General features: G+C 38.0%; 1 protein-coding gene across 1 annotated transcript; it reads left to right on the top strand.

The window, feature by feature from the left end:
* The first annotated feature begins 586 nt into the window (after positions 1-586).
* Positions 587-10,600, top strand: fbxl5 (F-box and leucine-rich repeat protein 5). Its single transcript, XM_054602496.1, is given in 12 exon segments — positions 587-684; positions 2,390-2,605; positions 3,302-3,397; positions 3,585-3,780; positions 5,646-5,831; positions 5,961-6,086; positions 7,065-7,219; positions 7,317-7,399; positions 7,487-7,750; positions 7,752-8,228; positions 8,901-9,049; positions 10,491-10,600. Coding segments are annotated over 12 exon segments (2,109 nt in total). The 5' UTR covers positions 587-600; the 3' UTR covers positions 10,568-10,600.
* Positions 10,601-11,585: the final 985 nt, after the last annotated feature.

The following is an 11,585-nucleotide window of genomic DNA, read 5'->3' as shown; positions in this document are numbered from 1 at the left end:
TGTTTTCCCAGGTTAAATTACTTTTTTCATTTGTGAATACAGGTGTCTTTTTGTGTGTCTGTGTTTTTTGTATATTTGTAACTTATAAAGAAGAGACAGACGAGAGAGGGACGACACAGCAAATAATAATAAAATAAATACTATTGAAATTATATAAAGTATAATAATTATTATTATTATTATACTTAATAATTGTAAATTTCCCCACTGAGGGACTAATAAAGGATTATCTATCTTATGAAAATAAATATTAATAATATTTTTTAATAATTTTTTTTTCTGTTCCGTTGCCCTTGAATTACAGTGACATTATTTTTACAATTTATAAAATATTCTAATATTTTTTCTGTCCACTGCTTTTCTTGGCATAACCCGCCATGTGTAGACCACAGAAAACATAGTAGGAATCCGGCTTACCCATTGGTCAGAGCATAGCACTTAGAACGAATCAGATTACCGCCACTCGATGACGCACGGACGCTTAACCAATCACAGCGCTTGGATGCTCCACAGGGCGGGACTTTCGATAACTCGCCACGCCCCCTTGTTTGAGCGTATCTGCGGCTGCGCAGATGACGCAGAGAGGATCGGCGTGTAAAGATGGCTCCCTTTCCGGACGAGGTGGATGTTTTTACTGGCCCTCACTGGCGGATGAAGCAGCTGGTGGGCTTGTACTGCGAGAAGGTGAGTAACAATAAGAAGGAGTAACTGTGGAGGTTATAAAATATGAATATATGTCGGTGTATGTGCGGCTAAAGGACGGAGAACGCCAGCTAGCATGGCGGCTAGCTGGCTGAGCTAACGTTAGCATCACTGTCTGAAAGGCTGTTGTTGTGCAACATGCTGCTTTAAACTAAACATATTACATCATATTATATATCATATATTATATTATATTATGTGTGCAACATGCTGCTTTAGACTAAACACCAAGCTCTGCATGTTTTAACATTTAAGAGTGATTTACAAACACAAGTGAGATTAAGATAAACTAGTTAGAATCACCAAAACAACCACTGATCACTCTATATCATCATATTATATATTATATTATATATATCATATATATATATATTATATTATATATATATAATATATTATATATTAATATATTATCATATTATATGTTATATTATATATATTATATTATATATATATTATATATATATTATATCATATTATATTATACATTATATCATATATATATATATATATATATTATATATAATTATATACATAAACTAGTTAGAATCACCAAAACATCCACTGATCACTGTATATCATATTATATATTATGTTATATTATATATATTATATTATATATATTATATTATATTATATATATCATTATTATATTATATTATATTTTATATATATATCATATATTATATATATTATATCATATTATATATATCATATTATATTATATATCATATATTATATATATTATATATTATATCATATATATATATATATTATATATTATATATCATATTATATATTATATATTATATCGTATATATCATATTATATCATATATATTATATCATATTATATATATATATATTATATATATATATATTCTATCATATATTCTATATTATATCATATATCATCATATATTATATTATATATTATATCATATATATAATATATTATATATTATATCATATATTATATTATCATATATTATATTATATATTATATCATATATTATATATATATATATATATTCTATATATATATATTCTATCATTATATATTATATATTATATATATATTATATCATATATCAGATCATCATGCACCAGCAAGCCTTTCATATGTGTCACTGTTAATATAAAGCCTGCAATCCCTGTATATAAAGTATATAAACATCTTTATATGTATATTTATATATATAAACAACATAACCATTCAGTGTTCATTTCTTTCCACAGTTTGTATAATTGACAACTGACAGAACACTTGACTTTTATTAGATGTTTTGGTTGTTTTTTTATTGTTGGTCTTTACATCTTTTTGAATACATACATACACACACGTATGTATGTATGTATGTATGTATGTATGTATGTATGTATGTATGTATGTATGTATGTATGCATGTATATACACACACACTTATTTTTCATATAGTAGTGTACTCAGTAGTCCTGTTTATTCTTTACCTTTTGTTTGTTCCGCTTTGTTCTCCTTGTTCCTACCATTATTTCTATTTCTATTCAAAAGACCAGAGTCAATTTCCTTCTTTGTGTACACATACGTCGTCAATAGTAGTGCTTGATGGTGCGTGGCGGGTGTGCTAATGATTTTTACATTGGTATTGGGATAAACACTAATGACGTTACAATGTAAAATGAGTGAGTTTTTCTTTGTTTTTCCACAGCTGTCAAAAACCAACTTCTCCAACAACAATGATTTCCGCTCATTTCTTCAGTCCCTGTGCGCCACCTTTAAGGAGTTCAAGATGCACGAACAAATCGAGAATGAGTACATCATCGGCCTGTTGCAGCAGCGCTGCTGCACCGTGTACAACGTGCACTCTGACAACAAGCTCTCAGAGATGTTGTCCCTCTTTGAAAAGGGGTTGCATAACGTCAAGGTAAATATGCAGAGGTGCTTTACAGAATAGTTTATTGTCCTACACCTAGACTTTACTTAAAGAGAAAAACATACATGAGTTCTGCAGACTGGTAGTTGATGCTCAATGGTGGGGTAACACTCTGTCATTAGAATAACTATTATGTTGGCCACACTAAGATTGCAACAACAACAACATCAGAATTGTTATTTGTCATATATACAAGTTAAATGTAAACATGTAAAATCCGTCTGTATCTTTTTCAATGTAAAGTTATTTATTTTAAAGCATTTTTCCAAATTGTAACATCCATTTTGATCAAACTATTAAATTAAATAGTTTTTGACACTATCACTTTTTATCTATTAGGAAACAGCCAGACGCAGGAAGAAGTGGGCTGACTTGTATAATAAAGGAGGGTTGTTTTTGTGATCTGCTTAACAAAAGAGAGTTATTGTTCTCTCTTGGGCCTTTCCAGAATGGTGCAATCGTGTAAATCTTAACTTCCGCTCTGTCCAGGTCAGTTTTGAAATAGTTTGAAAACCTTATTTAAACTTTCCTCAGTTGGTAAAGAGACTTTGCAGAAAATTAGATCTGAGGCGGTTCTAGATCATACATGCCATGCGTGAGTATCTAGCAGGTCATGTTTTGAAAAATGTAACTGATACGTGTTGTTGACGGGATTGCATGAATTGATTATTGTTGTGTGTTTTTTAGAGTGAATATGAGCAGCTGAACTACGCCCAGCAGCTGAAGGAGCGACTAGAAGCTTTCACACAAGACTTTCTGCCCCACATGAAGGAAGAAGAAGAGGTACAAGATGTTAACATTTCTTTTTATTGTCAATATAAATATCTAAAGAATGGGTAAGACTAAATTGTGTTCCTAAACAACAACAAACAAAGAAAACCCCCAGGGAAACAAATGTAAGACCGTGTTTGCTCATACCCTCGGTGATTACTGCTGTTAGGTGTTTATAATCTAAGGAGAATCGTTGCAGGTGTTTCAGCCTATGCTTATGCAGTACTTCACCTACGAGGAGCTCAAGGACATCAAGAAACAGGTGATAGCTCAGCACTGCAGCCAACACCAGAGGGACTGTGCTGCTGAGGTCCTGAAGGGCTTCAGCTTGTGGAGTCAGGCAGAGGAGCTGCAGAAGGCCTTCAAATACGCCGACCACGAGAAGACCGACTATGGTGAGCGAATACATTCCTTTTAAATTATTTTCTATGAAAACAAGCTAGAAGTCATAGGTAATTAGAAGACATGCTTCATGTTTGTCATAGCAGGAACTCTCAGTTCAGTTCAAGTCATCGATATCTGCTCACAGCCGGTACAGGAATGACTAGTTCTAACAGGCCTCAAAGGAGGAAGTCTGTCCTCTCTTTAAATGTAGGAACAAAGCTACGTTTGTCACCCTGAAAATGAGAAATGATACATTTGATACTTAAATCTAGGGTTGGTAACCTTGAGAAAAGCTAGATTTTGAAAATGATCCAACACAAAAGCCTTATCAGATATCAAGTGTTTAATCAGCCATCTGAATGCCTCACTGTGTGGAAGAGGCTGGTATCATTCTTTTATGTGTAAGGAAACATTAGGCTTGACTTAAACATTACTTTCCTAACTTTGCAAAACATAATGTAGCAAATATATACATAGATATAAATGTACTGCATGTTTATTTATTAAGATAATGGTATCTGATATCAGTATTGCTGCATCTCTAGTTGCCAACTCTTCTCTAATGAAAGCAGATGGCAGCTTTCTCTCCAAAAGAAAGTCTCCAAGTCTTAAACACCGACAGCCCGTCCTTTCAGGCCTCACTCCAAAGACACTCCCCCCAGAATATCATCATGAACCGAAGCAACAAACATGGCTGCTGTTGGTAATCACAGCTGTTAAAATAACAGTTTGAGGAAGACTCATGTGTTAAGCAATGAGAGAACTGGCAGAATACGTGCAGGGAGACAGGCAGGCTTATTACAGACCTGTGACAGACACACCCTCTTTACTTGTCAGAGAATTTGATTTATTCAGGGTTTCCATGCATCCTGGGAAACCTGTAAAACAGGTGACCAATATTCTAGTCACAAAGAATATGAGAGAAAAAGGCAAATGTCCTGAAAAATTATTATAACATTCTCATATTTTCCTTTGAGCTGAGAATGAACTATTCCCAAAACAGAACACATTGTCCTCTGAAAGAGCTGAGTTATGTGGAGGATCATTTCAATGGTGGCTGTGAACGTCACATGGTAGCACATGCACGTTGGATGACGTTCAAAAATAGTTTTTGAAGAAGATTACCAGCCCTATCTCTAACTGAGTAAAAAGAGTTTCTGATTGGGAAGACTTGTTCTTTATTTTTGGGTTCTAGTTATTTGTGATGGGCATTTGTAATATTTTAATCATTTACAAACACAAGAAACAACTAAAACAAGTTTTTAAAAGTTGTTGTTGCATTGTCAAGCATTTGCTGTGCAATACACTATTGTTTTTAAGATTTTGAAGGAACAAAAAGATTTTAAAAAAGACGAGTATATGCCCATAGACTGTAGGACTAACCAGGAACAAGAAAAAGCCATAAACCAACCTCCACAATGCCGAAGAGGGATTGTAATTATCTATAAACTCATATCTCATATTTATGGATTACTTTATTACCTTTTATATAAACCCTGTGAAGAAAGAAGTCACGTATTACATGTTTTATAAAGAAACAAAGGTTGAATATGCTGTAAACTATTTGATTTTTGCTGCAAAATATTTAATCAAATTAAGATTTTTGAGACTTCCTGTATCTAAAAAAAAATCTAAAAGTAAATTGTCCTTCTTTGTAAAATCCCTAGACATGTGAAAAGTGTTTTTATGAGTGAACTATTTTTGACAGTCAACGCTTGATTATGGTGAATATAAACTAAGCTTAAACTGTGATAGTGAGTCAGCATTTGAAATAGTAGGACCTTGAAACAGGCAGCTAAATGCCGTATTTAAATATTTGAGTCATTGGTTTCATTAAAGGATCAATTGGTCATTTCTCTCCATTTCTCTTCCTCAGATCTGGAGAAGAACAGGAATTCTTCCACTCACATCTCCCAGCTTCCTACTGAAATCATGCTGAGGCTGTTCCACTACCTGAGCCCTGAAGATCTGTGTCGCTGTAGTCAAGTGTGCAGCTCTTGGACAGACCTGGCCAAGACCGGCTCCCTGTGGAGACACCTGTACCCTGTACACTGGGCCAGAGGTAGGCCTGGTTATTACCTTATGGAGCAAAATACGGTTCACCAAGCTTCATTATCCCTTCAAAACAAATATTTAATTGCATTCATTTAAGTCTGGAGAAGTTGTAAATGTTTTTGCCTCTCTTATGTAGGTGATTATTACAGTGGCCCCCCCGCGGACCTGGACCAGGAGCCAGATGAGGAGTGGGTGAAGAGTCGTCAGAACGAGGGTCGGGCCTATCAGGAATGGGACGAGGACGCTGATGTGGATGAGTCTGGTAAGCAAAGAAAAAAGGTTTATCAGGAATGTGCTGTCGCTAGTTTGAAACCCCTTCATCCTGCCTCTGGTCAACTGACAGACTGACAGTGTGTTCCTTTAAAAACACAAGGACTACTTTTTTAAATATTTAAAGCTTCTTAAGAAAGTACTTAAATGCGTCTTTAACACTCGTATCAAAAGCCTGTAGCTGCGTGGTTTTGACATTTTCAATATTTGGTTAGGCTGATGACATCTGACTGTACAGTTTTGCATTCTTCAGGCAGTGCCACCATCAGCTCTCATCTTATTCACTCACATGCTCTTGTGATTAATTCAGTCACCCTTTACAGCAGTTTCTCCCCTGTGTTGTGCAAAAACTGCTGTTTAGGAATAAAGAAAAATCTGCATCTTTGTGACAACTTTGCACATCAGGTCTGGTGAGAATTATCCGCGTCGCTGTTTTCTATTTTCGTCTCAAAAGAAATCAACATCCCTTCTTTTATTCTGTGTCATATCCACTCCACACAACAAAACCCATCCAGACAGACTCCTTTAGGCCCTAAGAGGCGTCAATGACACAATACGTAAACGAATGGGATCTCAAATTTGAGGCTAATGTTAGCTGTTGTGGCTAGCCCTGTAGTGACCAATGTGTAATCTTATCAAGTGCTTATCAGCTACATTACCGTCTTCATCGTATCCCAGCTGCTGTTTAATCTCAAGACACACTTTATCTGGTTGTTGAGGTTGTTAACGCTGTTTTCCCGTCACTTAAATTCACCTTCTTTCCTGGCTGCACTCGGGCATAAAGGTAGAAATAATAATAATAATAATAATAATAAGTGCTTCTCAATAAAAACATTTTAGCAAATAAGATCCAGATCTCAAGAGTTTAAAACAACTAAGCAGCAGCGTAGCCAAAGAGTGATCCTCATAGTCCATTCTGTAAAAGGTGAGGGTTTAAGCTGATTACATGTCTGTTCTTGTTCCTCTTTAGATGAGTCGGGCCACACAAAAGGCTCCCTGGATATCAACACCGCTCAGCGAGAGAAGAGGCTTCTGAACGGGATCATCCAGAGCCTCCTGCCAGCTGTGGGCCCGTCTGTCAAGTCCATCGTTCTGGCGTACAGTTCTACCGTCTCTAGTAAAATGGTACGCGGTGCAAAATCTGTATTTTGACTTTGTAATCGCACATCATCTGATGATGAAGATTGCGTCTGAACTGTGATACTTTTTGTCGTCTTTCCAGGTGCGCCAGATCCTCAGTTTCTGCCCCAACATTACTCACCTGGACCTGACCCAGACTGATGTTACTGATTGTGCATTTGACAGGTAAATATTAAAAGTCACTCTGGTTGATTCTGGTTGATTCTGTTTTCTACGTACGGGTAACTCACCACCGTGTCCTCCCTCTTTCAGCTGGTCGTCTCTCGGAGCCTGTCTCTCTCTGGAGCACCTGGATCTGTCGGGCTGTGAGAAGATCACCGACGCCACCATGAAGAAACTCTCCGTCGGGCTGGGCGACCTCACCTCCTCCACCTGCTTCGACAAACGCTCAGACCGGCGAGCGAAACTCCTCAAGAGCTCCTCCATCCCCATCACGCTCAAGGAAGAGAGGAACCTCCATCCGGTGAGGCGTCCACGTCAGCGGCAGGCCATCATCTTCAAGCCGGGACCGACCGCCGGGCGCCGCCTGCACCCCGACGCAAGTGTGGGTCCTGGCACCGTCGGACCTCGCCGACATCGAGGACGCCGCCGAGTGGAGCCGTCGCGGCGGGATGCCTCTTCCTGACGCTGAAAGCTTCGTGGAGTCACAGCTCATAGGAAGCTCGTGCTGCTGCAGGAGGAGCAGGAGGCGCGGGCACAGGACCGGCTCAAACGCCTCCTTCTGGCAGCAGCAGTACGCCAGTATGTCGGGGGAGATGTTTTGCGGTCACTCCACCTGCTGCAGTACCGACACGGCCCTCAGGACTTTTGCTGGGCCTCAATGCAAGTCGGGCTCCACCAGAAGCGGCGCTGCAGAGTTTCGGACTAAGTGCTCCTCTTTTGGGGTTCTGCAGTGCCCGGAGCGTGACAACAGGACTGACAGGACGGAGGCAAAACGCTCACTGAGGTTTCTCAGTCTCTCCGGATGTTATCAAGTCACAGATTTAGGCTTGAGGTAAAGATCACACTCCTTTTACTCTTGAAATGGCATCATTTAACATACAGATCTTAGTTTGTACGAGAGGTCTTGCAAAACAGGTGTGATAAGATAAGATAAGATAATCCTTTATTAGTCCTGCAGCAGGGAAATTTGCAGGATTACAGCAGCATAGGGTGAAGTGCACACAAGAGACATAGTAAAAGAAAGACAAGATAGAAAAAAAATGAAATAAAAAAACAAGTATTATAAATAAGCAATAACAAACAGTAAAAAATCCACAATAACTGAAATATTATATGCACTGAGATGAATGATGTCACCTTTGATCTGCTGAACAACACCACAACGTTTTTGTCAGGCCGCACTTTCAAAACAACATTTAGCGGTAGGTGTAGCTATTTTCAGTGCTAGTTGTTAACAGAAGGTGGTGTAATGACTAAACGAGTGTGGGTGTTTGTGTGGGTCATTGGTGTCACTTATCTTAACTCCTGCAACCTTTCTCACCTACACGGCTTTGGTGAGATGAATGTTTTATTCAGATTAATTAAATAGAAGTTTCCATCAGTTATTATCACCTAAATGCTGATTATTAGAGAAAGCCGTTGTGCAGAATCTTTGCTATAGTCAACAGTTTTGCCACTATTAGTTTAGGACTGGGTTATCAGTGTGTGTGTGTGTGTGTTTCAGGGCTCTGTCGCAGCGTGGAGGGCTTCCTTTCTTGGAGCATCTCAACCTGTCCGGCTGCCTCTTCATCACTGAGGTGGGGCTGCAGGAGCTGGTGTCCGCCTGTCCTTCCCTCAACGATGAGCACTTCTACTACTGCGACAACATCGACGGTAACAAGTGAAACTGTAGAGAACTGTAGGATATGTATGTATGTATGTAGAGAACTGTATGTATGTATGTATGTAGAGAACTGTAGGATATTCATAGATGGAGGTTTCGATCACATCGTCGAATGCAGTGGTTTTCCAAACTGGTTCCAAAAAATGATGTAATCAAGGCCCCAAATGTTTGTAACTTGGTGTCTGCAATCAGAGGTTTTCAGCCGTGACTGCCACAAATAGTTCATTGATAATAATTAAAAGCACTATTAAGTAGGGATTATACAAAAACAGACGTTTGGGAACCTCTGCAGGCCACCGTAACATAGCTCCTGTCTCCAGGATAATACAAACGCTGACTTGTGATCAGCTCATGAACTTACAGTACTGAGCATGTGCAACGCTCAACAGAGATGAGAAGGAAGCAAGGATGGCTCACTACTTACCTGATTCCATCATCACCTGTGGGGAAAACAAAACACTGTGTTTTCTAGATTTACTATCTAGACGTTGCATTTTACTTTCCGTGGGGAATCCATGTTGTTGAGCCCTGATGAAGGTGCTTTGGGAATGGGCTGTTATCTTAAAGGGACGGTTCACCTTGATATCAAAAACACATATTTGTGCTCTTACCTGCAAAGTGTTGGAGATATCGGCTGTCGAGATAACTATGGTAGAAAGAAAAATACAGGAAACTGCTCACAAGTCTGTAGATTATCTTCAATAACCGGGTCATGATTTCTGGAAAGAGACGATGCTGTTGAGTTTTTTTTAAATGTATTTTTTCGGGGGCTTTCTGCAACCAGTGAACAGGAAGTGACCATATATGGACTGAGGAGGAGTGACGTAGAGACGCCGTATACGTCTCTGGTGTCGACCTGTCAATCAGTGTGTAGCCCCGCCCTAAAGCATCCCCTGCTTTATGGTCTGTTTGACTCTAAATGGAGCATCATTTACTAAATGAACATCATGCTGTATTGAAGAAGACTTGAAACTAGAGATTGAGACCATAAACTCATGTTTACAATGTTTACTGAGGGAATAAATCAAGAGAGAAGTAGAGTCATTTTCTCATAGACTTCTATACAACCAGAGGAGTCGCCCCCTGGTGGACAGCAGAGAGAATGCAGGTTTTAGGCTCTTTAGCATTTGCTTCACATTTCAGAACACGTAGTTTTGATTTTGGGGTGAACTGTCCCTTTAAACTATATGAATATGTCAGCAGATATATTGTAATGTGTTACCGCTGTAACAAACATCACTAACCCACCTGATAGCATGTGTCCTAGTGTAAGGAACAGGTGCTACTGAGGTGGAAGGTAAGTAGGCATTACAGTAGCTAGTATGAAGCCTTTATTTCATTTATGTATTTGAAATATGATGATTTTTTTTCAGTATTGTTCATGGTGTCTTGTAGTTCAGTAGGTGACCTCTGTGTGGTGTTTCTCTTCAGGTCCTCACGCAGACACAGCCAGCGGCTGTCAGAACCTGCAGTGTGGTTTCAGGGCCTGCTGTCGCTCCGGAGAGTGAACCCGCCAAGCAACGCTCTCCTTAAAAAAATAAAATATATATATATATATATATATATATATATATATATATATATATATATATATATGAAATATCACGTCTCCTTGTTATTGCACTTTATCCTGGGAATACCGGTTTCTGTATTTCGTGTCACTTCAAAAATGTTTCTGGATGAAACTGTAATTATAAATTTTGTGTTGTTGTTGCTCCTGTTATTTCCATTTCCATCTATATTAAATGGAAATATTCTTTTTAGAAAAAGGAAAATGCAAAGGGGTGATGATGGATTTGAAGTGTCTCAAAATGTAAAAAAAATTTGGTTTTGAAAAATTAAAAAAAAAAAACTAGAGAAGCATTAACACCAAGTACTTTGTGTTTTCTGTAGTTCCCTTTGTCACTAAAGATATACTGAGTTGTATAATTCTTCTTCTCCCCCTGCTGTGTGTTTAGTTGATCTATTTATGATATTAACAAAGTATAGACCAACATCTTCATCAATTAAACAAGCCGTCATTTATTAGAGAGTGGAAACATTAAGGCTTACAGGTCAGAATAAATATTGTGTCACCTTGACGTTCTTGCCGATGCAGCAGCTATTCACTTACTGAGACACTAGGAGAGGATGTACAGACACCAGACTTGATACATGAGTGTAGTTTTAAACCATTTTTGTGATACCAGAAGTTCACTCTAGTCAAAACAAGCTTGTTTTTTTCTTCATGCACTCCAATGTTGTGGCAGATAAATGGACCAATATTCACATGAGAGAGTTTTGAACACTCTCATCACTGAGGAGCTTCTAGAGATGCTGAAAGAGGGATTAAGAATGATTACCTTCAGATTGGCTCACACTGCTTTGTTTTCAGTAGATCGTACTTCATCTTTAATCACTCTGCAGCAGGATGTATTTTCTTCTTCGGAAGTCTTGCATGAAGAAATTCTATTGTAAATTCATAAACGGGACAATAAAAAAGTATCTTGGGGTTAAAAGCTCTGTTTGTCTTTTTGTTATTATTTT

The sequence above is a fragment of the Anoplopoma fimbria genome, chromosome 8, assembly GCF_027596085.1.
Source record: "Anoplopoma fimbria isolate UVic2021 breed Golden Eagle Sablefish chromosome 8, Afim_UVic_2022, whole genome shotgun sequence".
NCBI classification, from domain to species: Eukaryota; Metazoa; Chordata; class Actinopteri; order Perciformes; family Anoplopomatidae; genus Anoplopoma; species Anoplopoma fimbria.
This window is presented reverse-complemented; position numbering and strand designations above follow the sequence as displayed.